Source organism: Sturnira hondurensis, unplaced genomic scaffold (genome assembly GCF_014824575.4).
Source record: "Sturnira hondurensis isolate 20B ecotype Veracruz unplaced genomic scaffold, ASM1482457v3 Scaffold0018337, whole genome shotgun sequence".
NCBI classification, from domain to species: Eukaryota; Metazoa; Chordata; class Mammalia; order Chiroptera; family Phyllostomidae; genus Sturnira; species Sturnira hondurensis.
Genome location: NW_028090968.1, coordinates 3,413,128 through 3,441,079, shown reverse-complemented (window position 1 = coordinate 3,441,079; position 27,952 = coordinate 3,413,128). Strand labels below are relative to the sequence as shown.

The 27,952-nt window shown below is 44.6% G+C and overlaps 1 protein-coding gene across 2 annotated transcripts in view; it reads right to left on the bottom strand.

Annotated features, from left to right (window-relative positions):
* The window catches only part of GRIN2A (glutamate ionotropic receptor NMDA type subunit 2A), a 370,947-nt gene extending 365,488 nt beyond the window's left edge, over positions 1–5,459 (bottom strand). Inside the window, exons 1-2 of one of the 2 annotated variants that reach the window (XM_037069016.1) lie at positions 5,285–5,459; positions 3,477–3,908 (exon numbers count right to left, since the gene is read on the bottom strand). In XM_037069016.1, the coding sequence (XP_036924911.1) occupies positions 3,477–3,890 (414 nt within the window). In that variant the 5' untranslated portion in view covers positions 3,891–3,908; positions 5,285–5,459. Of the gene's footprint in view, positions 1–3,476; positions 4,135–5,284 lie in introns of those variants that run through there. The other variant, XM_037069017.1, reaches the window with a different exon arrangement.
* Positions 5,460–27,952: the final 22,493 nt, after the last annotated feature.

The following is a 27,952-nucleotide window of genomic DNA, read 5'->3' as shown; positions in this document are numbered from 1 at the left end:
AAAAAATGTTTTTATAAACTGTCTGTGGAGAAGGAGTATTTGTTATTTCAAATACACTTAAAAAAAACCTGTCCTCAAGGAACTTACACTCTAGTAAAGGAGATGAGGCATGTATAGCATTAACCCACATGGATAAATGTAATTAAAATCTAAGCCTTGCATTTCTCCCTATGGAGCACTTAGAAATAAGGGGGAAAGGGATGGAGGAGGTGAGAACACTAAGCAGAAACGTGAAAGTCTAGTGCATACACTTAATTTACTAGGAGCTGATACTGCAACCTGCATGTATTCCAGTTAAATGAGATCAAAATGGCCAAACCCAAATGTGGTTAGAACTTATCTACATGAAGAGTTATTTCCACCTCTAAATTATACCACAAGACCACCCACTGACAGAAGCAAAAGTTAACATCTTCATTGTAAATTAAATTAACACCACAAAAAATCTGTCACTCGACACACTTCAATTACTATAAAACTTTGTTCTTTTTTTCCAGGGGCCAAGTAGATTGAGAGAAATAAAGATAGTGGGGAATAATATTCAATTTAACTGATAGTCAAATTAAGTACTATTACTATCTATGGGGGCACTATCATGTTACCAATTTAGAAGTGAAAACACAGGTATGTTCTGAGCTTTACCAAGTAGACATCATCTTGGGGGAGATGGAGAAGTCTTGTGAGTTAGGGGAGATTCAAACTTTGTGACCATAACATCATTGGCACACTCAACCAAGCAAGGTGGAGTTTTAGGCAACATCCCATGACTGTTTCTTCAAAGCCAAAGAAACTGTCTTCAGCATTCAGCTCCAAAAGAAACCAGTGACAAAGTCACTAGCCAACTTGATGTGTTACTAATGGACAGAAGGGCTGTTCATGTCTCAAACAATCTCTTTCCTTTTTTTTAACACATCCAGGTATTCCAAAATACTGCCCTTTAACCCAACTCCACTCAACATCACCTACATACATGGGGCCCAACATACACCCCAGCATTATCTCCACTGACTTATCTGATTCCTTACTATCAAGACCAACTTGGAAAGCCCTAACAATGAGGAGTATCCAATTTCCTTCACCACTGTTGGGCCCTTGAACCCTTCATTCCTCTCCTCTCCATCCCCTCTTAAATCTCTCTCTGTCGACTTCTCTGAAAATGTCCTTTCTGGTCTCCCTCTTGCCATTTCCAGATTCCCTGTTCTTCTTCACTTTTAAGTGGGGTCACAGTCTTGTCCAATCCCCAGAAGGCAGTTACACTCCATAGGAAGGAGGATGCTTCCACCAATATCCCTTGGACTTCTCAAAATTCCCTAATACCTCATTTAAGAGAGAGAAGCAGCTTCTGGCCACAGGTCAGACACCGCCCCCCCCCACAGTCAGTGGCCACAGTGTGGAGGGTCCCTGCGTATCAATGGGGTACTTGGCCATGAGCCCATTCTGTGTTCCTGCTGCTTTGGCTACAATCAGATGCATAAGTTAGGAAAGTGCCTGAGCCACACAGCTGCCAGCTCAGACCTCCCATCCAGAATCTCAAGCCACCTGCTTCAGTTCTGCTTTTACCAGATTTCTCCACTGAGGTGCTGGGCCCTACACAATCCAGAATTTCAGTTTCAAGATGGCCACTGTTTTCTGTGGTTACTCCTTCGGTCAAAACTTCCGAAGGGAGGAGGGACTGATGATACTATTTAGATATCAAAATCACACTCCAAATTCCTGCCGGAAACCACTGCTCTCCTTCTTAATAACTTCACGGGAAAGCTGTCACTCCAGCTGGTCACTTGATGCACAAACTCTCTAGGCTCTGACTGGCTGCATGTTTCCTGGCTCAGGACCTCCCATAACAAGAAATTCTTTGACCTTCCTGAAGATGGGATAATAAAGTTAAAGGATAGGCTTGAGATCAGACCTTGGGACCCCCAAAATTCAGAGATCTAGATCCATCACCCACTGCGTGGTCTTGGCCAAGTCTTTAACTGCCCTATGCCTCAGTCGCCTCATCTGAAAGCTACAGGATGCTCTCGTAGACTCTAAGACCCTTTCCAGTTCTGGAGTGGCCCATACGTTGGTGGCAGAGTATAGACATTCCCTACTTTTTTCATCCCAGAAAGGAATCCCAAAGCTGAGAGTTAGCTGGGGAAATGCTCAACCATACATAAGGAATTTTTCTAGGCCGCAAACCATTTAAAATGAATGTTTAATAAGATATTACATCAGTTGTGTACTTTCGCTGAATGTACTGCAGCCCAGGAGACCTGAAAGAATTAATACAGTTCCCAAAGGAGCTGGTGGGAATTGCTGAGGCAGAGACGGAATCTGATTTGATGAATATAAGAGTGCTTTGAGAGCATCAGAAGGAAAGTGCTATGACAAACCTCTGCTCGCTCCAGTAGGATATCGCCAGCTACCTGAGGAACGTGCTCCAAGAGGGTCTCACTCAGGGCTGGGGACCATGGCACATGAGTACACTTAACATTTCCTCCTGGCCCCAATCCCCTGCTGGGGCTGAGATAGAGGTCCTGTTTCCCCACGACTCTAATCCTTTCCTATTTTCTCACTCCTGTCTTTGCTTCTTCCTCTGTCCTTCTGACTGTCTTTTGTCCTTCCACTTCTGCACAATTCTCAAGCCAGGCCCTCATAACATCTCACTCAAATCTTCAAGTACCTTCCCCCTCTTCTCCCAACCCTGTCATCTGGTGCACGAAAAGACCCTCCCTCTCATTCTAAGCTGAGAAATTTGGACACACCTTCCTTCATTCTGACACTCTCAACTTCAGTACCAAAGCCCACCCTTGGGTGCCAATGCTTCCATCTATGAGCCTTGGAAACCCTGCCAGCTCCACCCCAGGAAGACGTGGAAAGTGTCAGGCCCTCCAACGCCCTGGAGCGGCAGTCAGTTCTCCTCTCCATCCACCCCTACTCCCTGGAGAAGCTCTCTCTTGTGGCCTCTAGCCCAGGGCTCCTCAAACTTTCCAGCCTTCTTGCAGCTGTAGAAGCACGACATCACCCTGTTCTTTTGTACTTTACCTAAAAACTCTGCATTTTGTTCCACAGCATACCCACATTTAATCTTTGTTGAAATAGTTTTAGTCACCACAAGAAGGAAAAAATGGACCTTTTCCACAAAACAGCCTGGTAAAGTTGATATTATAAGAATGTAAGTCATGCTGTTTCAAGTGGCCCCAAGCTGGCATCTTGTACACTACTTAGAAATCTCCAAGCATTCCACCACGTTATCATACTTTTGTGTTGTACGAGTTCTTCCTGGCACTCCCAAGGTGCTTCTAAGTACCCCACTTTCAGACCCAAGGCAAAAAGAATTTCTGAGTTGGAGTGGTAGGACCTGGTTCTCACCAGGGTCAGTGGCCACGACCCTTTATCACAGCAAGATAGATCCCAGGGGTTCTGGAACAGTTGGTGGCTGCCCTGCGACTGGCACACTCCACAGTCATGGCAGCCCAATCACCTCCTGGCCTTACCTTGTCAGCCATGATCATAGATGCGCCCCCGTGGATGCCCAGGATAGGGACGAAAGTCTGTGAGGAGATAAAATCCAGCATCTGGGCCACGGCCTCCTGGTCGGTGTCGTCCCCAAACACGAGGCCGTGGATGCGTGCCCCGGACATAAGGTCGCACACATGTGTGATGAGGCTCTTGGGATCGGTGCGGTTCATCAGCAGTGCTACCACGTTCACATCTAGGGGCAGCCCAGCTGCCTGCTCCGGGCCCCACAGGTTTCTCAGTTCACGCTCTGTCACGTCGTGGCTGTGACCCAGCAGCACCGCGATGTTCAGCGCTGGGGGACCCTTCTCCGTCGCTGCGCCCTGCGCGGGACCGCGCCAGACCAGAAGTGCCGGCAGTACCAGCAAGGTCCAATAGCCCAGTCTGCCCATAGTCGCCACTTATGGTCCCTGCAAGGTGGGGAGGGAGAGTCAAAACCGCGTTGAGCAAGGGTTCCAGACGAAACAAATTGCTGACCCTGTCCCTGCTCCACTAGCCAGGCAGAGAGCCCACCCGCAGCGCAAGCTGCCAGAGTCGCCTACTCTATTCCCGATCCCCGACGCCATCCACGTCCCTAGACCCATCTCCAACTCCATCCACAACTCCATTCCCAGCGAATTCTCCATCCCTGGAGGTAAATACATCTTCGGATCCACCCTCCTTCTCATCCCGTATCTCCAGCTTCTTCTCCACGTCCGACTCCTCCCACACCTCCCACCGCATCCAAGTTAGCTGCAGACCCCAGCCCCCGAACGTAGGCGCTCGGAGCAAACCTTCCACCCACCCCTCTCCTGTGACGGAAGGAGCGGACCAAGTTACCAACCCCGCCCCTTGTTCGCAAGGAGCGAACTACAGACCAGCTCCTGCGTGTGGAGGTGGCACAGCGACAAGGTAACCCTGCCCTGGCACTAGGGCAAATTAACGGACACCACTCCCTGCGAACTCACGGGACGCAGACCTGGCTACTCGCGGCACCCGCTGCAGACCCCGCTTTTCTCCTGTAGGGTACACCCCAAATACAAGGGAGTGAGGACTCCCGCTCGCGTGCCCTAGGCTCCAGAGCGCCTGGGGGAACTTAGGACCGGTTCCTCGTCATGCGGAGGGGCCCTGAAGCAAGCAGCCCTAGGACCCGCCCCCTGCACGCGCATATACACACACACATCCTCTCTCACGTGCGCCGTGTGCATGCAGAATTCTGGAAAGGAGGCATGTCCCCCCATGGGCCGGCGCGTGGGAGATGACAAAAAAATGCGTGGGGCCAAAGGTAGGCTCCCAAGAAGCTCTCCGACCGACATGAACTGCACAGTGCCTCCCCAGGCTTTCCACTTCAAGTCCTGCTACCAAGTCTTAGGTGCACGTGGGCAGTGGGGCTGCACACGCTCACAGGCACACGCGCATTTCTGCGCACACCGCAAGCCTCCCATGGCTATCCGGAGTCTCCACATGTGCTCAGGCGGTGCAGACGTATGTACCGCGCCAGGTGCACAGAGGCGCGTGCCTGCAAATACCAGCACAATCGTGCACGCGTGCACAGGCACGCGCCCCTCGGGTTGGGCGCTGCTCGCGCAAGGGGAAGTTGGGGCGAACTCGCACTTACCTCAGCGCTGCTGTGCAGCCAACACTGCGGTGCCACAGCGCCCCCTGGTGTTCGTCCCTCGCCTCGTTACCAATGCTCCCTCTCCGGCTCTCTCTCTCCCTCTCTCCCTAGGTGCTTCTCCCGCTCTCTCTCGGGTTGAATCTTCCGCCTACCCATCCCGCCAAACCCGGGTCTCCCGCTGGGACGTACCTGTAGCCCGAGAAGGTCGAGGATGCAGTGGGACGCGCTGCACGCACAAACATCTCGGCCGCCTCAGCAGCCACCGGGTTTAGCGGGTTCCCGCATGCTGCGGCCCCCGCGCGCTCCACTGGCTGTCCCGCGCTGTCCGCATCGCCCCCACGGGGGGCGGCTATCCAAGCCGGAGGCTCTGATGCAGGGCTCTGGGTTGGGGGGGGTGGCGAAGAGATAGGGAGGCAGGGTCAGCCCACGGGGATGGGGACGGGGGTGGGGGCAGGCTGCAGTCTGCAATGCTCACAGCTCCTCTATGCACACAGAGGGCTCGACCCGGGAGTGAGAGCTGGGGGTCCGTGTCTGAGACGCCCCCAGATCGGTTCCTCAGACCCTGTGGCTGATAATGGAGACCTCCTCTCCAGAGCGCAGAGGAGAACCGGAGCCCCAGTTTGGCCACCCACGAGAAGCTAACTGGGCACCTCCATCCTCACCCCCTACCACCTCCCCAGCGCCGGCTGCTGGGAGTTGTGCGTCCAGGAGCTGCTGAGCGAGGGGGATAGGGAGAGAAAGAAAAGAGAATGGGGGTGGGGGATAAGGAGTGGGGGCTGGTTGAGTTTGGGATGAGCCGGCAGGATAAGAGGGGGAGGGAAAGACTCGAGGTCGCATGTTCCCGGATCCCCGAAGGAGGTGCGATCATTCCCAACTACTCTCTTGCGGTCCTGCTGCTCCCTCGCACCAGGCCTTCCACCGTCCTCTTCCCAAAGGGGTCGCCCAGGCCCCAAGTCCCGCTCCATCACTCACCAAAGCCTCTCTCCACATAGTTCTCAGCAGTGGCCGCTCCTGGTCATCTCCAGGGCTGATGGCTGCGGCCGTGACTCTCAGCGCTCAACCGGCCCCATACTCCGGCTAAGCCCCCGGAGCCTCCCTCAAAGAGCTGGCGCTTGGCTTCCTGCCCCACTCCTGGCAGCAGCTGCCCTGTACTCTGAGTGTGCCCGAGAGACCTCTCCGCAGCCCAGGATCGGGCTGCTGTGTGTGAGGGCGAGTGTGTGTGAGAGTGAGTGTGGGAGCGCGCGCGCGCCTGTAGCCGGGGATCCCCGCGGTCCCTGGCCTAGAGAGGCGTGGGCAGGGGAAAAACAGCTCCCTCCTAGCCTTTCGCTGCGGGGCCAGCTCCGCGCCGGGCGTTCAGCTCCCCACGTCGCGGCGGGAGTCCCGAGAGCACCTGACCATCCTGGTTCACAGCACTGGGAAAGCAGGGCTCCCAGAGTGTGCTTCTGCTGCGGTCGCCTCGGAAGAAGAGGAGGAGGAAGGCAGGGGCGCCCCCACGCCAACTTAGGGACTTGTTCCCAGCCGATGAGACGCAGCAGCCCCCGCGAAAGCTGTAGAGGCTTGGAGCTTCGGCGAGCGAAGGCGTCTCCCGCCCTCAGCCGCTCTCCCCGGAGGTCCTCTTAGGCAGACCCCGCAGTCCCTTGGCGCCGGCGCGCGGCCACCCACTCTCCCAGAGCGCACGGTGGCGACAAGGCCAGGATAGGTGGCTGGCTGACCACGGAGGCGCCTGCTGCGGCGTGCGGCTCTCCGTGGTGCTGAAACCACGCTCTCAGCCCGCTCCCGGGTGTCTGGTGCGGCTGAAGAATCAATTATTTAGAGCTCCACTACAGTTTCCTCCTCCCCAAGTGCCTCGCGCTGAGTACAGCAATTCCCCCCTCCACGCACAAACGCGCTGACACACACACACGCACACGCACACACATTCTGTTCCAATACTTCTCCCTATACCTTGCCACTCCTGTAGGGGAAACCACTTCTCTGTTCCCAGAGAGCCAGAATCCTAAAAGTAACTGCATCTTTATATTCCCCACTAGCTTCCTTCTTGTCTTCTAAGTTATACCAAATGAAAGTCACCCTGAGACCGCTACTTCTAAGCTCCCAGCAAGGGCTATTCAGGGAGCATGGAACTGTCTTAGTGTCTGTGTTGGTTGCAGGGCAGGGGATGACTAGTTTGAATTCTGGGGAATGGGAATGAAAAGCTCTACCATGTGAGGACCACTGCCCCCTTTCACACTCAACTGTGTCTCTCCTTCCAATGCCCATCTCTGCTTTTCTCTCCTCATGCCATGGAAGGAAAGAGGCCTTAAATTGTAAGAGGTACAGTCACTGTGCTAACCCTACATCCTCCACTTACTAGCCTGCTACCACCTTTGGGCCTGTAGTTTATCTTCCCTTTCTGATCGCAAATCTGGGAAATGGGAAGAATAGTAAAACAAAAATCTACTTATCTGTTATTTTGAAAAGAAAATGGCATAGCCTTGATAGGGGAGCTGACAAGGTCTAGTACACAGTAGGTGCTCAACAAATACGATGTCTCTTCAAGGACCTCCTTCCAAGAATGTAGCTATGGCTACTGAGATGGAGACAGAAAGGGAGCACAGTGCCTGGACACCTGTGGGTTTATTACTGCACTGGTGGTTGTATGTTGAGTTCTCTAGAGTTTTACTACCCAAAAGACAGAGAAAGGATGAGAGAATTATGGAAAGTAAGTGAAAACAGTGGGTTGTATGATATAAAGCAGGTAATAGGGAAGTATTCCCTTTCTTGAGACTATAATTGGGCTGAGCTGGATTAGGCCCTTCTCTTGTGTGGAGAGGATCATTTCTTGGACTTAGGCACAGGTACAGGACCCTAATTTGGGGGCTTACAAGAAACTTAGGCCATCTTATTTAACTGAGGTATAAATCATATACAATAAAATGCACTTCTCTTAAGGATTCAGTTCAAGTTTTGAAATTGTATGCATCTGTGTCAACCATCACCCACAGTAATGTGTGGAATATTTTCATCACTCCCAGAAAGTACACTTGTGTCCCTTCATAATTCATCTCACCAAACCCCCAGGAGAAACCACAATTTGGTTTGTAATATCCTATACTAGCTTTGCTCATTTTCGAACTTCATACAAAAAGAATTCTACATAGTATAAATTTTTTAGTGGGAGCTTTTTTCACTTCACCTAGTCTCTGGGAGGTTTATCCATGTTGCTGCAACTAATAACAGCTTTTTTCTTTTTTTATTGCTGAGTACATTTGCATTGTATGAATAAAACACATTTTATGTAGTCAGTCTTCATTTGATGAACATGTGGGTTGTAGCTGTGAAGAATAAAACACATTTTATGTAGTCAGTCTTCATTTGATGAACATGTGGGTTGTAGCTGTGAAGATTTTAAAAATACGGATTCCTACACCCACTTTAGATCTTCTCGATCAAAATCTCCTGTGGGGCCAAGTGTGTTTATTTGTTTTAATTCCACAGACCATGATAAGGATGCCCTGGTTAATAGTCACTGCACATCCATCCTTGTATATCAATGCTGACTCTGAAAAAGTCTTTGGTGAAAACTGTTGTTATGAAGAGTTTAAAGTTATTTGTGACCAGATTTGTCAAAGGATAGATCCAACAGGGTATGGCCTCTTTTGAATAGAGAAGGAAGGAAGACCAACAGACACAGATGGAGTTGCTCTAGACAGGACATCTCCCCATTGTGCAGAACCAGCGTTAATGTTATCAAGACAATTTTACCTTCTGCTGGGCTGCAAAGCTAAAGCCACCACACAGCCTAGGGTGCTGAGCAGGATTTTGCTACACAAGACTTGCAGATGGAAAATCATAGCAGCTATGCTGACAAAGACTTTTTTTTTTAAAGCCCTTAGTCAACAACACTGTTCTGCAATTTTGCCAATTGGTTTTACCACCAGTTGCATTGTTAAAGTAACTGAAATAACGTGGTCTGCTCTTAAGAAACAAATTGTTTCTGTTGTTTGCAAACCAATTGACTTATCTTTAATGCTCTACTAAGGAAAAGACTAGCATAGTTGCCACTGGCTTTGAGCCACTTAAACACTGGTTAAAAACATCATATCATGTTAATAGGAGAGATGAACCAATCACTCACCTGCCCTGTGCCAATCACTCACTGGCTGTGCTTCCCTTTATACATCTGTTCTGAAAGGAGAATTGTATTATTTTCAAGCTGCAAAAATCTTAGAGACTATCCTGTTTGGCTTTCTGTGAAAACAGAAAAAGTAAGTTTAGGGAGCTATGCCTATCCAAATCACTTTAAGGTAAATTCTTATTTTAAAGAATCTGAGAAGTCCTGCAGTTTAAAAAATGTTTTCATAATAATCCAGCAACATTCCAAAAGAAATTGATCATGGAAACTTATTTTATTTCACCTAATAGCTGCTACCATGCTACAGAGAGATCGTTTCTTTTAATGCTTTTTGAGAATTTCTGACCTAGCCCTTTATTTTGCATATGGGGGATGTAAGACTCAAGTGGGAATAATCAACTTTAGTACTGTGAGGCAAAAGGCTAAAGGCAAAATTCGGAATAGGATCCGGAATTTTTGCTTTGAAGTGTCTGCTATGTAAAATAAAGTAAATGTATTTGCACTCTATAAGGTTATTGGGTCAGGAGTCTACATGTCTACATTCTACCACTTTGGGAAAAGTCATTGACCTCTCCAGGCCTCAGTTTCTTCATTAGTAAAATGGGAGTAAAATCACCCTGCCTCAGGCACCCACAGCATTGTAGTGAAGATTGTACAAGGATATGTTTTAGTGTGGATCCCTCCAAGAACAGTAAAGTTTCTGCACTCATATCCAACATGTCAGGGGTAGAAAGAGGGTGGGAAAAGAGGCCCCACACCAACAAGCAATTCTGGGACACCATTGGGTGTCCCAAAATTCAACTCAATTCTGACACTATCTGCCTGGGGACAGTATCAGATTCTACAGGTTAAGGGTTCAATCTCACAAGACTGCTTGCACTTCAGACACCAACCGGAAGTCCAGGTTGTTACCTGTGCTTCTGACTGGCTGGTTATAAGTCAAAGATTCCCACTTGGGAATCTACCCCCTCCTTGGGTTCAATTAATTTGCTAGAGCAGTTCATGGAACTTAGGAAACCTCTTACTTGCTAGGTTACTGATTTATTACAATGGAAAATAAAGGACATGAATCATAGGATGCAGAGGCAAAGTATGAGGAAAGGGCACAGAGTTTCCATGCCCTCTCCCGGAGCACCACTCTCCACTTTCCCCAAATCTCCACGTGTTAACCAATCCACAGGCTCTCCAAACCTCATCCTCTTGGCTTTTTATGGAGGTTTCATTACATAGCCATGACTGATCAAATCATTGGGCATTGTTGATTGATTTCAACCTCTAGCTACTCTTTCCTCCCTCCAGGTCAAGGGGAGGAACTGAAAGTTCCAGCCCTCTAATCACTGGCCCATAGCAGGCAGCCAAACCCTGTTCTTAGCTGCTTCCCAAAAGTCACATAACATAATATAACATAACAAAAGACGATTTTATGTTCTCTAGGTTTAGGGAATTCCAAAGGTTTTAGGAACTCTAAACTAGAAACAGGGGTAAAGACCAAATATGTATTTCTTTTTGTAAATCACAATATCACAAGCAGACCCTGAGTTAAGAATTTGAGAACCTGAGCCCTGGCTGGTGTGGCTCAGTGGATTGAACTCAGGCCCTCAAACCAGAGGATCGCGGTTCGATTCCCAGTCAGGGCACATGCCTGTGTTACAGGCCAGGTTCCAGCAAGGGACACGCAAAAGGCAACCATACATTGATGTTTCTCTCCCTCTCTCCTTCCCTTCCCCAATAAAGATAAATAAATTAATTAATTTAAAAAAAGAATTTTAGAACCTGAAAGATTATTTAAGAAACACAGGAAGAAGTGGGAAGGAAGAAAATAAAAGTCATGTTAATGGAAGGGTGGCCACTGGGTGCAACTAAAAATCCCAATCCAGTCAAAGCAGGCCAAGAGACTATGTAGAAAACAGCTCAGAATTATCTGACTTGTTAGCAAGGAAGGAAAGGAGTGTTTATTCGCTCCTTCTTCCTTCACTGGTTAAGATCACTCCTGGGGCATTAACTCCCCACCTTTCCAGCCTACCCTGTGCACAGAGAAATGAAGGAAGCCATCAGGTACCCACGGATTTTCTACGAGTGATGCTGTAGACATGGTGAGCCAAGGAGGTGTGAGTGGGGCACTGACCACACTGTCTAACAAACTGGAAAGGCATGGATCAAGTGAAAGCACCAAAGAGTGTAGGACTGAAGGGAAAGGACAGAGGGAAAGAGATGGCCTCTGTGGTGAAATCAGCCTGAACATTTCATTGCTTGGGCTTCAGGGGGAAAAAAGCCAATCAACCCTGCCCACTAGGAAATGTGGCTCCATGAGTGCTCTAGACTCTGACCAACCAAATCAGCAGCTCCCTCTCTAAGAAGAAGAACGAGGAGAAACTCCTGCAGTACCCACAGGGTCACATTGCTAGACCCTGAGGGGGTGCAGTGTGTGCTCCTCTCACACTCACCAACGTAGGGCAGCTGCATGCCCAGAGGAGGGCAGGAGCCTCTCCAGGAAATCTCTTCCCTTACAGGCTCAGACTTTACTGTGAAGATTCTCTGACATGACCTGAAGCTTTCTCACTCTGTGGATGGGTCAGAACAGTTTCTCAGGACAGTGCTTTGAAAGCCCTGCAGCCAGACCAGTTAAGACCAGTTAAGGCCAATTTCCCAAGACCAAGAGTACGCAAAAGCCTCATCTTCCACCACATAGAGAAAGAGGGAGACTTGGCCAATTATAGCTCTGATTCATAAGTTACTTAGGAAGAAGACTTCTCAGGAAATTTCCTGCATGCCAAGGAAAGAAGCCATATTTCCTGGTGCCAGGGATCACTGAAGCATACCATCTCAAAGCTGCAGTGCCTGTGGGCATCGGCAAACCACCAACACTGTTCTTTAAAGCTGAGGTCACTGAAGCCTGGAAGGAAGGTGCTGAAGGTCAGATAGCTGCTAATGGTCAGACACTGTCTCTTATTCATGTCTTCTTGTCACAACTCTGCCCTATTCATGAATATAGACTCTGCTGGGCGTGAATTCCAGCTCTACAGGTTGCTAGATAGAAAGTCACAATTTCTTCCTATTTCTTGGTTGGAAGGCAGGGAGAAGACAATCTTTGGGAACCCTTGGTATCTGCATCGTAATCAAACATGTTCAAACACACTGGCACGTCCTGTGCCCTTTGGGTTAGGAGTTGGGGGGGAGGTAAAGTGGGAAAGGAAATATGACCCAGTTTCTGAGTTGTTCCATCAGAGAAATAACTCAGGGCATCAACTACTCTCACTGGAGCACTCAGTGGTAGGAAAAGAGGGGTTGCCTAGCAATGGAGAGTTGGCCCTGCCTGAGGAAACACTAGTAATAGGCAGGGCTAAGACTTGAACCCATTTGTATCTAACTGTAGAACCTGTACATTAAACCAGTTTATAATCTGCTCAAGTCACTAATTAGCTGAGCCTCTCAACATGGGTCCCCTATCCTCTCCAAGTCCCATTTTTCTGCTCTCCTAAGGTACAAGAATGTCAGATAAGCAACTGCTAATATTCAGACTTATCATAAGCAGCAGAACCCTTTCAGTAAGCCAACTCTCACACATAACTCTAATACAGGAAGGAGTGAAAAATGGCATTTTCATCTCAGGTTGAAAACCAGGTAAGAGGTTGGGGTTCTAATGCTCATCCTCCATGTATCCTCATGTTCTTTAACTCCACCCTCTCCTCTCCTCTTCCACCACAGCTTCTGATGGAACTCTGGGACTCTGATGAACACATTTTGAAAATATGGTCCATCCCTACATAGTACAGAAGAGAAAACTGAAGATCTATGAAAAGCAGGGGACTGAAGAGAATTACTTGTCAGAAAGAGACTGAGCAAAGATTAGCATCCAGAACTCAGGAGTCAGCCAAGCTTTAAAAATTTAGAATCTTGGCCCTGGCTGGTGTAGCTCAGTGGATTGAGCGCGGGCCTGCGAACCAGAGGATCACGGTTCGATTCCCAGTCAGGGCACATGCCTGGGTTGTAGTCCAGTTCCCTGCAGGCCAACTCCCAGCAGGGGACGCACAAAAGGCAACCATACATTGATGTTTCTCTCCCTCTCTCCTTCCCCTCTAAAGATAAATAAATAAATCTTTAAAAAAAAATTTAGAATCTGAACCCTGATTCTGAAACTTACCAGCTGCATGACCCTGGGTAGGTCTTTTAGCCTCTCTGTCTCTGTTTCCTCACCTATAAAATGGGGATAATAGTACTTAAATACAGTGGTGTGTACAGAGCAAATTAAATGAGACAACATACACAAACACTCAACATAGAGCCCAGGCAGAGTAACAGTTTAACAAATGTCAGTTATCAAAATGCTTATTATTGTTTGATAGGGCACCTGGGGGCCTAAAGAAATTCCCCTGGGATGTTTTGTCCCCTGATGCTCTGACATCTTCCCAGGACAGAGTACTCCTGGTGTGTGAGGCCCATGAGCAGGGCAGGCAGCCATTGCTTGGTCCTGCCTTTCCAGCTCAGAGCATCCCAGATGGTACCCGGAGGGGAGCTGGCCAGTGACATGTTGGCAGAGCCTCCCTTCCCTTGCACAGTTCACCGAGCCTCGCAGGACCCAGGAGCGTCAGGCTGTAGCCTGCTCTGCCAAGGGGGCAGGCTGCCCAGCTCAAACTGATGGAAGACAGGCGTGGCGAGCCCCAGGGAGCAGCCTGTGCTCCAGCCTCCAAAGAAGGTACAGGTGAGACACTAGTCCAGCTACCTCCCTGAGCAAATCCAGTTCCCTCAGCTTCTCTCTGGGAGAAAGAGGGAGGGACTTAATCAGAATCCAGCCCCACCCTACAAGACCTGAGTTCATGCCTATCTTAACCCTTTTTTCTGTAAGTAATAGCTCTTAGAAAAGAACCACATAGCAAAGGGAGATAACGCTCTCATTAAACACATGAGAAGTCAGTTTATTCATCTGAAAAAATTAATAATATCATTTTCATAAAGTCATTGTGTGGATTAAATGATATATTGCATACAGGGATTGGAATACTGTATGGCACATGGAAAATGTTCAATAAATATTAGCCTTTGTCAGTGTGTCTGTATTACATTCATATTTCTATCAACATTATAGCACAATGGTAAAAGCAAAGATGCTGGAACCCCTCAACCCAGACCCAAATCTTGGAGGTAACTTCCTATTTGTGTTGTGTTGGGCATGTTGCTCAATACCTAAAGCCTCAATCTTCTCATCTACAAAATGGGGGGTAATATTCATACCTCCTTCCTTTATAGGATTGCTGAGAAGATTAAATGGATGATATACATGAGTCACTTGACATAGCACCTGCTATATAGTAAAAGAGATCAATAAGTATAGGCTATTTTTCTCATTAATGAGCATTAGTATTATTGCCCAAGGTTGCACAGGCAGTAAAGCCTGGAATGAGTGCTTCTTGACTCCCCACTTGGTACTCACTCCACCATTTCCTGCTGCCTCTCACCCAATTAAAATTCCTAGCTCTGCCCTCTGAGAGTCACTGTTCTTAAAAAAGAACTCCATTTTTACTGGGACATCACAAAATAAATTGTTGCCAAGTTGAGCGGTCAGACCCAAATTGCATAAAGAACATTTCTCTTCATTAGGCAAAGTCACCCAAGGATCCAGGCAGCAGGATGCAGGAAAGATGGAAGTTCAACAAGTAGACCCAGGTGCCAACAGATGTGGCTGGAACCACACTCCCGCACCTTTCCTCTAGCTGTGCCAGTGTGGGCAATTCATTCCACCTCTCAAGTCTCATTTGCCTTGTCCAGAACATCAATACTGGGTGAGAATTAAATTGGGTAAAGCATTTGGCACACGTTGTGTCTTTAATAAATAGCAGGTATTATTATGCTTTACAGATTTCTTTGTTGAGTGATGTATGTGTGGGGTTTTATTTTTTGTTGTTGTGGATGTTTTGGGCCTGTTTGGAGTTTCATTTGTTTTGTTCTTTATCCTTAGAAAGGATAAAGGATTTTTGTGATTTCTGCTTTCACCAAGAGGTCCACAGCCCCTGGCAGACAGATGGATCTCTTTCCATTTGAAGAGATGGACCAGGTCAGGGGTAATATACATCTAGGAAGCTCAAGGGCATGGACATGCTAGAACCCAATGCCCTGTCTTTGCCATGGAGGAACACTGTCCTTTGCTTCCCATTGGAGTTGTGTCTTGAACTGTGTCACCTATGCCTGCTCCAAGACTGTGAGTGCACAGAAACACACTGGCTCACACATGAACACATCCACCCACAGTTCCCTGTCACTTTATTTATTTATTTGTTTGTTTGTTTATTTATTTATTTATTGCTATTGTTCTATTACAGCTGCCCCAATTTTCCTCTGTTGCTCTCTCCTGCCCTGCTTACCCACCACTCCCTGCTCCCACAGTCAATCCCCACCCTGTTGTCCATGCCCATGAGTCATTTATACTTGTTCTTTAACTAGGCTTTTCCCCTTCTTTCCTCCCTTACCTGCCTGCCCTCTTCTGCTCTGGTCCCTGCCAGTTTGCTCCTTGTTTTTGTGCCTCTGGTTCTATTTTGCTCGCTTATTTGTTTTGTTCATCAGGTTCCTCTAATAGGTGAGATCATATGCTATTCGTCTCTTGCTGCCTGGCTTATTTCACTTAACATAATACTCTGGAGTTCCATCCATGCTGTCACAAAAGGTAGAAGTCCCTTTTTTCTTTCTGCTGTGTAATATTCTATTGTGTAAATGTATCACAGTTTTTGATCCTCTCCCTTACTCATGGGCACTTAGGCTGTTTCCAGCACTTGGCCATTGTAAATAATGCTACTATGAACATAGGGGTGCATAGGTTCTTTAGCGTTGGTGATTCAGGATTCTTAGGGTATAGTCCCAGCAGTGGAATCACTGGATTGAAAAGCAGTTCCATCTTTGTGTTTTGAGGAAATTCCATACTGTTTCCTACAGAGGCTGCACCAGTCTGCATTCCCACCAACAGTGTACCAGGGTTCCCTTTTCTCCACATCCCTGCCAGCATTTGTTGTTTGTTGATTTATTAATGATGGTGATTCTGACCGGTGTGAAGTAGTACCTTATTGTGGTTTTAATTTGCATCTCTCTGATGGTTAGTGATGTTGAGCATCCTTTCTTATGCCTATAGGCCCTCTGTACGTCCATCCTCCTTGGAGAAATGTTTGTTCAGGTTCTTTGTCCATTTTTTAATTGGATTACTTGTCTTCCTGGCATTGAGTCATATGAGTTCTTTATGTATTTTAGAGATCAAACCCTTGTCTGAATTAGTGTTGGCAAATATGTCTTCCCATACTGTTGATTCCCTTTTTATTTTGATAATGTTTCTTTAGCCATGTGGAAGCTTTTAATTTAATATAGTCCTATTTTTTTCCTTCATTTCCCTTGCCCTAGTGGATGTTTTGGTGAAAATATTGCTGCATGGAATATCTGAAAGTTTCCTGCCTATGCTTTCCTCCAGGACTTTTATGGTGTTATGGCTTATGTTTAAATCATTCATCCCTCTTGAGTTTATTTTTGCGTATGGCATAAGTTGGTGGTGTAATTTCATTTTTTTTTGCATGCACCATTCCAGATCTCCCAGCATCATTTGTTGAAGAGGCTATTTTTCACTCCATTTTATGCTTCTGCCTCCTTTGTCAAATATTAATTGACCATAGAGACATAGGTTTATTTCTGGGCTCTCTATTCTGTTCCATTGATCTATGTGTCTGGTTCTTATATCAGACTGTTTTGCCAGTGCCAGACTATTTTGATTATAATGGCCTTGTAGTATAGTTTTATATCAGGTATCGTGATCCCTCCTACTTTGTTCTTCTTTCTCAAGATTGCTGAGGCCACTTGGCATCATTTATGGTTCCATATACAATTTTGAAATATTTGTTCTAAATCTGTGAAATATTTCATTGGTATTTTCATAAGGATTATGTTGAATCTATAGACTGCTTTGGGTAGTACAGATATTTTAATGATGTTGAGTGTTCCAGACCATGAACATGGTATGTGCTTCCATTTGTTTGTATCTTTCTTAATTTCCTTCTTTTTTAAATATTTTTTATTTATTTATCTTTAGAGGGGAAGGGAAGGAGAGAAGGAGATAAATATCAATGTATGGTTGCCTCTCATGAGTTCCCTGCTGGGAATTGGCCTGCAACCCAGGCATATGCCCTGACTGGGAATCAAACCGTGATTGTGTGGTTCACAGGCCCGCACTCAATCCACTGAGCTACACCAGCCAGGGCTCTTAATTTCCTTCTTCAGTAGTTTTCTGAGTACAGGTCTTTTACCTCCTTGGTTAAGTTAATTCCTAGGTACTTTATTTTTTCTTATTGCTATAGTAAATGGGACTTTATTTTCTTGTTTCTGTTTATTTTCTTGTTTGATATTTTATTGTTGGTGTACAAAAATGCCTTCAATTTCTGAATATTGATTTTATATCCCACTATTTTGCCAAATTCACTTATTTTTTAAGGATTTTATTTATTTATTTATCTTTAGAAGGGAAGGAGGGAGAGAAACATCAATGTATGGTTGCCTTTCGTGCATCCCCTGCTGGGAGTTGGCCTGCAGGGAACCAGCCTGCAACCCAGGCATGTACCCTGACTGGGAGTCGAACCGCGATCCTCTGGTTCACAGGCCTGTGCTCAATCCACTGAGCTACCAAATTCATTTATTAAGTAGAGTAGTTTTTTGTGGATACTATAGAAATTTTTATGTACCACATAATGTTGTCTGCAAATAATGACAGTTTTAATTCTTCCATTCCAATTTAGATGCCTTCTATTTCTTTTTCTTGTCTGATCATTGTTGCTAGAACTTCCAATACTATGTTGAATAAAAGTGGTGTAAGCAGACATCCTTGTCTTATTCCTGATCTTAGTGAGAAAATTTTTAGCCTTTACCCATTGAGTATGATGCTGGCTGTATATTTCTTGTACATGGACCTTATGATGTTGAAGTATGCTCCCTTTATTCCCAGTTTGCTGAGCATTTTTATCATAAATGGTGCTGTACTTTATCAAATGCTTTTTTAGCATCTATTGATATGATCATGTGATTTTTGTCTTTCGTTTTGTTTATGTGGTGTGTTAGGTTTATTGATTTGTGAATATTATACCATCCTTTCATTTCTGGGATAAATCTCACTTGATCATGGTGTATGATCTTTTTAATATATTGCTGGATCCAGTTTGCCAATATTTTATTGAGGATTTTAACATCTATGTTCTTCAGTGGTATTAACCTATAGTTTTCTTTCTCTGTTTTGTCTTTACCCAGCTTTGGAATTAGGATAATACTGGCCTCATAAAAAGAGTTTAGGAGTCTTCCCTGTTCCTGAATTTTTTGGAATAGTTTAAGAAGAAGAGGGGTTAGCTTTTCCCTTAATGTTTGGTCAAATTTGCCTCTGAAGCTGTCTGGTTGAGGGCTTTTGTGTGCCAGGAGTGTTTTGATTACTATTTCAATTTCACTAGTTGTTATCAGTCTGTTCAGACTTTCTGCTTCTTGATTCCATTTTGGCAGATAATATGTTTTCTAGAAATTTGTCCATTTCACCCAGGTTGTCAAATTTCTTGGCATATAGTTGTTTATAGTAATTTCTTACAATCCTTTGTATTTCTGTGGTATGGTTGTAATTTCCCCTTTCATTTCTGATTTTGTATATTTGGGCTCTCTTTCTTTTTTTTAATGATGAGTCTAGTTAAAGGCTTGTCAATTTTGTTTGTCTGTTCAAAGAACCATCACCTGGGTTTATTGAATTGTTCTTTTAGTCTCTATGTCATTTAATTCTCCTCTGAACTTGATTATTTCTTTCCTTCTACTAGCTCTGGGCTTTGTTTGCTGTTGTTTCTCTAGTTCTTGTAGATGTAGGGTTAGGTTGTTTATTTGAGATCTTCTACCTTTATTAGGTAGGCCTGTGTTGCTATGAAGTCCCCTCTCAGGACTGCCTTTGCTGTGTGTCATGGGTTTTGGGCTATTGTGTGTTCATTTTCATTTGTTTACAAAAACTTTCTGATTTCTTCCTTGATCTGATTGTTAACCCACTTATTATTTAATAGCATGTTATTCAGTCTCCATGAATTTGAATGTTTTTTAGTTTTTTCCTTGAGGTTAGTTTCTAATTTCAAGTCATCGTGATCCAAGAAGATACTTGATGCAATTTAAATTTTCTTGAGTTTGTTGAGGCTTCTTTTGCAACCTACCACGTGGTCTATCTTTGAAAATATTCCATATTAAAAGAATGTAAGTTTTGCTTCTTTAGGGTGAAAGGTTCTGTATACACCAATTAAGCTCATTTGATGCAGAGTGCTGTTCAGAGCCACAATGTCCTTGTTGGTTCTTTGTTTGGAAGATCTGTCCATTGCTGACAGCGGGGGTGTTAAAATCCTCTGCAATGAGTGTGTTGCTGTCGATATCTTTCTTAAATTCCTTCAAGATTTTGCTTATGTATTTTGGTGCTTCTTCAGCCTTTTATTTATTTATTTATTTAACAAAAGGTCATGTGTGTGTGTCAAAAACATCAGGCTCTACAGTGAGACACGTACTTCCTTCTCTTGTCTGCCTCTCTCTTTTGTCCCTCTCCCCGCTCCCTCTCTTTCCTGACACCAGACACCTCCCTATAGGAAACTACTACTGCCACTATTCTCAAGAGATTCAGTTTATGAACCCTTGAAAGTAGGTGGATCTTTTTTTACTTCTTTGACTAATACGGTATGACAGAGGTGTTGCTAAGTGACTTCTGAGGCTAGATCATAAAAATTCAGTGTAATCTAACCTTGTTCTATTGGGACATTCCCTCTTGAAACCCAGCCACCATGCTGTGAGAAAACCTGATCATCCATGAGTGAGCCTTATGTGAAGAGGAACCAAGGCCTACAGCCCACAGCCCTGGCAGGATTTTCCTCTAACAAGCACACCAACCCACCAGCCACATGGGTGAGTCATCTCAAAAGTTGATCCTCCTATATGAAGACAACCCTCATGCACTGTTGGTGGGATTGTATATTGGTACATCCACTATGGAAAACAGGATAGAGGTTCCTCAAAAAATTAAAACTAGAACTATCTTATGACCTAGCAATCCCACTTTGAGATATCTATCCAAAGACATCAAAAAACACTAATTAGAATATACATATGCTCCCATATGATCATTGCAGCATTATATACAATAGCTAAGATACTAAAGTAGCCTAAGTGCCCCTTGAGAAATGGGAAAATGGACAAAAATGTGGTGCGTATATACAATGGCATATTATTCAGCCATAGAAAAGAAGGATGTCTTGCCATTTTTGACAACACAAACGGGCCTAGAAGGTACTATGTTAAGAGAAACAAAGTCTTCCAGAGAAAAACAAATACCACATAGTTTCATTTATATATGGAATGTAAAAAACAAAGAAAACAAACATACAAAATAGGAACAAACTCATAGATACAGAGAATAGACTAATTGCCAAATGGGAGGGGGTAGGGGAATAAAAAAGGGAAAAGGATTAAGATATACAAATTACCAGTTAAAAAAATGTCACAGAGATGTAAAGTACAGCATGGGGAATATAGTCAACAACACTATAATAACTGTAGGGGTGTCCAACCTGTGGTCCGTGGGCCACCTGCAGCCCAGGATGGCTGTGAATGCAGCCCAACACAAAAATCATAAATTTACTTTAAACATTATGAGATTTTTTGGTGATTACTTGTTGCAATGTATTTAATGTGTAGCCCAGGACAATTCTTCTTCCTGTGCAGTGTAGAGACTCTAAAAGGTTGGATAGCCCTGAGTGGTGTCAGATGGGTAGTAGACTTACTGGGTTGTTCTCTTCATAAGTTATACAAATGTCTAATCACTATATTGTACACCTGAAACTAATATAATATTGTATGTCAAATGTAATTTTAAATATTTTTAAAGCATTAAAAAATAAATAATGAAAAAGAAAAAAGTGAACCCTCCTTTCTCCAGCTCAGCTGCCCCAGCAAAGCAAATCAGCAAATCAGTGCTGCTGAATCCTGTCCTACTTACAGATTAATCCGAAAACTAATTGCTATTGTTTTAAGCTGCTAAAATTTGGGACTTTGCGTTACACGGCAACAGATAATTTATACACTGTATCTTTAACAAGCCTCCCAGATGGTTCTGTCACAGGTGATCAGAGGTTGGCACTTTGTAACAGATTGACCTTTGCCATCTCTGTGACCTTGGAAGTCACCTTAGTGAACCCTCCTTATCCATCACAGGGCAGATTTTTAGTTGATAAAGGTCAAAGCCACTTTAGCAGAGAAACTTCAAGAATCCCTCTCTCTATCATGGGGTTGATGAAGAAAACCTGGCCCTCTTCTGCACATACATGTTTGCAACAACATTTTTTCCAGGGATGCCTGGAGTGTTCCCCACTTCTGGGTAAGCAAAGCCAATTTTCAATTTGTATTTGCAGAAGTATTTGTCACCTAAGCAAGAAGCAGCCTTGCAAATTCTTCGGTAAATAACACAAGTCCAAGAACAATACTCCCATACCAGTAGCCACAAGATGCAGAAAATGACAGCCCTCTCGAGACTGCTCAGGCTCCCTCACAGGCTCAACAAGGCACTGGCTCAAAGGAGTGTGTGGTCACCCCACTGTCAGGAAAGCAGGAAACCAAAGATGGGTGAGGATGCCTTGAATTCTGGCTCTGTGACTTACTAGTTGTGTGTCTTTAGAAGTTGCTTCACCTTTCTGAACTCCAGTAGTCCACTATGCAAAATGAGAAAAATAATGGCTTCCTCATTGGGTCACTATTAAGATAATGCACGAGAATCATTTGGCAGAGGTGAGAACTTGGTACATACGCAGTAGATAGTAAGAGTCACTGTTTTTTTTTAACATGTGTCATTATCATATGCTGCCCAGATAGAAAATAAGCATATTGGAGAGATGGAAGAAGCCTTGGGATGGAAGTCAGGAAAGCTGGATTCTTCTGTGGGTTTCGATGCTCACTTACTGAGATACCTGAGGCAAGGTGATTGACAATGCTGGACTTCAGTTGTTAAATGAGGTGGAGGGACAAAGTGGTGCACTTAAGAACTTAGTGAACCTTAGTGAACAAACAGACTGTCCACAGCAGAGGTAAATCTAGCTAAGGAAGCAGGTACCCGAACTTCCCTTCCAGTGCACTTACCCAACATGCACTGTGTACTTTTGATAGAGGATTCAAGACTTGGAAAATTTTAGCTTAAGGTCAAAAGTTGTAAGTTTAGCAAGTAATGTGTATGTTAAAGGTTTTGTTTCAGAAACTACAGAGAAGACCCGTCCTGGCTCTTGGGAAAACAGCTGGGGCACTGCTAGAGATTACCACCTGGGTACAACAGGAGGCATCTGGGCCTTTGTGTTCCAAGAAGAGACAGACAACCACCCTCCCCTGGGAACAGCCAACTGTCCAGGACAGGAATGTTGCAGCTTCTGAATCTCGAAGTCCTCACCGCACCTTGTTTATTCTCCCTGTTATAAAAAGTCTGGCCTGGAAAGAGATGGGAAGATGGCCTGTTAGGGTATGAACCAGCCATCTTCTCAGATCGTGGGACATCTGAATAAAATGCCCATAAAGATTTAATTTGTGTCATTGCTTATTGGGTTTGGTAGTGACAGGTAGCCTGAATGCTGGTCTCTTTTCCAGTCTCACTTTGCCTGATCTTTCCAGAATGCCCATGAATGAAGACCCAAGAATGGAATTTCATGTGTCTCTTATCTTGGCAGCTGTGGAAACTCCCTTGTGGGCTCCTTTCTTTGTCTGACGTCTCCTTGCCTACAAAATAGCAGAACCAGGAACTCTCAAGTCCAGAGGGGGAAAAGCACAGGTTTTCTGGGGCCCTTCTAACCTACTAAGAATGGAAAAAAAGAAAGCAGAAGAAAACCCTAGAGACACCCAGAACAGCTCCAAGCTCTGACAGAATAGATTTAATTATTGTAGGCACCACTCTATCACCTCCCTCCAGACCTTTTACTGGTCAGGATGGGGAATTTGCTTCTGGTTGTAATTTAGCATTTCCAAGGAGAGAGAGTTGGTTTCCCCTACCTTCCTTCTTAGTTTGCAGCCTCTCCTTCAGTTCGTTTAATACAGCATAGTGGTTAACCTTACAGGCTTCAGAGCTAGTCCACCTGACAATGGGGCCTTGTAAGTTATTTTTTTTGTGTGCCTCGTTTTCACCACTCATTTAATGGAATTGATAAAAAGAGTATATTTATGTCAGGGGTTTATTGTGACAATTAAATAAGAGATTACAAATAAAGTGCTTAGTACTGTAGGAGGGTGCAGCCAGGGGGTGAAATTCACAATGGGATCCAGAACTCAGGGTGTCCAGGAAATATTAAAAAATATGAGATGTCCTCACCCCCACAAGTCTGAGCTGGGGGATGAGATACATTGAGCAGGGCCATTGAGTTGTTTTGCATAGCAACAGTTTCACAGATAACCTCTAGAATGGTCATTTAACATATCTATAGCCTTTAACTGGTTTCATAGATATGTTAAATAGCTGTGGCCATGCTTTGAGCCAGAGAGAAGAGAGTGACTTCCACACAAGATGTAACTAGGAGGCAACTCCCTAGCTGCCCCCCCCCCAACCATTGCAGTGCCTGGGTGAGAGCTTGGAGATGATTGGCTCCACGCCATGGGGCCATGCCTGCCCAGACTCAACTATGGCAGCCCAGTAAAGCTGGGAGGATGAGAGAGTCCTGATGGGTGTAGCCGATTGTGGGAGGAGTCGGAAATGGAACTGCAGAGGAAGATTTAAACACAGACGTGGCAGCCATTGAGGAGAGACCCACATGCTTTGGGCCATAATGTGGACTCTCACAGCCATGTGACAGAGAATCACCATGTAGCTTTAGCAGAGAGAACAGTGTGGCTTTGGCCAGAGTGTGGGGACCCCCCCTGCCCCCCGCAGCCATGAGAAGAATCATCATGTGGCTTTAGTGGAGAACCACCACGCAGCTTTGGCAGACAATCAACACACAGCTTTCTATTTCTTTTTCTGAGACGCAGTACCTTGGACTGGACAAAGGGGAAAAGAAGGACTGTGTGTGTTTGTGGGTGTTTTAAGGGACTTTGGAATTTTGATTAAGTCATTACTCTTGAGTCTGTATAACTTGAATAAATAATTCATTTTCACCAATCTCTAACATGGAGAGCTATAATTCTCTGGTGATGGGAAAGGTGAACCTAGTACAAGGGGACCCCAGGAGAAGGGGGGTCAACTAGGTAACATTGTGGGACCCCTTTCCCTGGCGGCCAATCCGGGAAAACCATGGGAGACCACATGTGCAGTAGCTTTAAAGTAACACAACTACTTGTACATGCGCAGTAAAAGCCTGCCAAAACTAGCCAGGAAGGATCTGGCCTATAAGAATAGAGTCCCTCCAGCCCATGAGGTCAATTTCTGCTTGGAGTTGGCCTGCTCCTATGTTCTCTGCTATAAACTCTGGGTGTTCAGTTCAAATCTTTGTCCTGATCACCTGGTTACCTGTGTCCACCTGTCACAGTACCATTCCTGGCACACAGAGGTTGGAATTATTATTATTACTTAGACAGTTAGGAGAGTGAATAATAACTACTGAGGGAAGTACTTTCTAATCACTATTTTCATATAACAAAAGCAGTGCAACCACAAAGGAAAGACATACAGAAATTGGGACCCTTAGTGGAGTAACTGACATGGTCTGTTTGGCAAGTCAATGTGATAGATAAAAAGGCAGGGCTATGTTGTGCTCAATTTAAAGGATTTAAGAGATATGACAACCAAATGTAATGCATTTGCCTTTAAAATAGTGTATTGCCTCAATTATATCCTGGTTCAAACACATCTGTTACAAAACATCATTTTTGAAGGACAGTAGGGAAATTGGCATATGGACTATGTGTTAGATAACACTGAGGAACTATTCCTAATCCTCTCAGATGTGATCATGGTGTTGTGATTAGGTAGGAAAACTTCCTTATTGGGTTTTTTAGAAATATATATTAAAATATTTAGGAATAAAATATCAAGATGTCAGTAACTTTAAAATATTTCATCCAAAAGGAAAAATAAACGAAGTCTATAGGCAAAATGTCAACAATCACTAAATCTAAGTGATGAGTTTGTGGATATTCATTATATCAGTTTCTCTATTTTTGTGCATATTGAGAAATTCTCATAATAAATAAGACATTCTTATTTTTAAAAATTAACAGCTACAGAAAATATACTGAAGAAAATAAAATAGTTCCACCACCTAGAAAAAATCATCAATAATATTTGATGTATCTCTGTCCTGTTTTTATCTATTTTAACATTATTGCAATTCACCAAGCACATGAAACTCTGCAGCCTGCTTTTTTCAAACTTATCATAAGCATTTCTCTTTGTTATTAAGATGTCTTTGCAAGCATCATTCGTAAAGCAGCAGAATGTTCTTTTGAAGGGATGAACCAGAAAGCCTTTAAGTTCCTCCACCACAAAGTTGTAATTATCATTAAAATAATGATGATGAAGAAGGTGATGATGGCACAGAGTCATTGAGTGCTTACTGGGTGCCTGGAGCTAGAACAGGCATCATCCCTTTTAATCTTTGCAACCTGTGAAGTAGCTACTATTATTATCAATGCCATTTCACAAAAGAAGAAACTGACAATTGGGGAAATAATGTACAGGATTACACAGCTAGGAAGTAGCAGAGTCCAAACTTGGAAGTACAAATATACGCTCACACCCTGAATTCATGTATTCATTCAGCAAACATGGGTAGGGCAGGTGCTGACCTGGGTTGTGGCCCATGCTGTGTGGACTGAAGCAGAACTGCTAACAATTTAAATCCATCAACCTAGAGGCTGCAGGAACAGTGATTCCTGGGGTTTGAGTCTACAATGCCTGCATTCCTTCTCCACAGCAGATGAACAAGCCAAATCTCAGATTTCCAGTAACGACTCTTCCTGTCCAGAGAAGAAGAGATCCCTGGCAGCAGAGAGAGAGTAGGGCTGGGGGATAATGTATTATTGATAATTAATGATGCTAGAAACCTTTTAATATTCATGTTATTTATTCTTAGCTCTGGCTGCCTGCACCAGCACTAACGGTTTATTGTTAATAAGACTGGGAGCATTTTTAAATCAACCTAATTGACGTTTTTATGGTGTTGAGCAGGGCCTAAACACAGAATTTTTTGCTGGGGAGCTGAATGTGAGCCAGGGGAAGGGATGGGGCCCCACTGAGGCCAGTGCAAAGGGAGCTCACTGAGGAGCAGCCAGAGGGCGAAGGAGCATCATGGTTCCCCAGAGGACCCAGGAATTCTGTCCCCCTGTTCCTTCCTGGTTCTCTACTCTTTCCCATCAAAGCTACATTACCCCTTCCCACCCAGCCCTGGAAGCTCCAGCTAGCTCTGCAACCTTGATATGAAACTTAGACTGCTCAGTGCCTCAGTTTCCCCATCTATAAATTGAATTAATAATAGTTCCTTCCTCATAGGGTTGTTATGAGTGTTAAACAGATTGATTTATGTAAAGAACTTGGAATCACACTTGGCACTTTGCTGATATTAACATTGCTATCGTTCATAAAAGAAATTTTATGTAAGATTTACATGGTAGATTTTTGCACAATTTGTAAAAGATTCTGGATTACCTCCCATAAAAAGACTTTATGTGCCCACTTTATTGAACTCAGTAACAGCCATGTGACTTGTTTTGGCCACCCTTATGCATGTGGACCTGGCATGTGTCACTTCCCAGCAGATTTAGCAGCAACACGTTATTCGCTACGTCTTCCCCCCCCCCATTGCTCCTGCATGAGACTGGCAATGTCTCATACAGGGTTTCTCCTACCTGCCAGGTCCCAGAGTGAAAATGACATGATGCAGAACTACTGCCAACCCATGATGGACATGCAATGTGAGAAAGAAATAAACTTTTGAGTGAGGAGACTACTGAACTTTGGGGATAATTTGTTACTGCAGCAAAACCTATCCTATCATGACTGACACAGAACTTTGTCTTACAATGTTCTCAGTCCAATGGGGAAGACGTGATAAACAGATCAGGGCTTTGGCAATAGAGAGCAAAGGGGCTGTGGAAGTCCCAAAGAGGAATGCCAGATCTCACCAGGAAGGACTGGGTGGGAAGGGTCCTCAAAACTACCTTCCACTTTGAGCTGGGAAGAAGAATTACCCAACAGGTTAATGCTTCACATTTATTGATTGCTCTGGGCAGTCTCTACGTGTCATTTTTCCATGTATAATGCACAATTTTTTGCTCAAATTCTTGGAAAAATAAGGATGCACATTATACATGGTTATAATGATTACATACCATGGGTATAATAATCCCATGTATAATGCAAACAAAATATGGGCATGTATTATACATGGCAAAATTTCCTCATTTAATCTTCAAAACAGCCCTAGGAAGTAGTTAGTATTGTTATGATGATCATTCCAATTTTTAAACGGAGGTACTGAAACTTTTAAAGTTTAAGGAACTTGCTTAAAGTCCCACGTGAATAAAATTTGGACACAGCAGGCAGAGTACACCTACTTGCCACCACATTATAACTGTCACCTGGATAAGTCCTCACCTTTCACCTGCCTCTGAACCACTGGGGGCATGGAGGAATGAGGTCATTAAAATGAAAACCTGGCATCATAAGCAGAATTCTGATGTCCTCCACGATCTCCACCTCCTGATATTATGCTTTGTGTAATCACCTCTCCTTAGGGCAACTAGAACCTGGGATTTGCTTCTAATCAAAATAA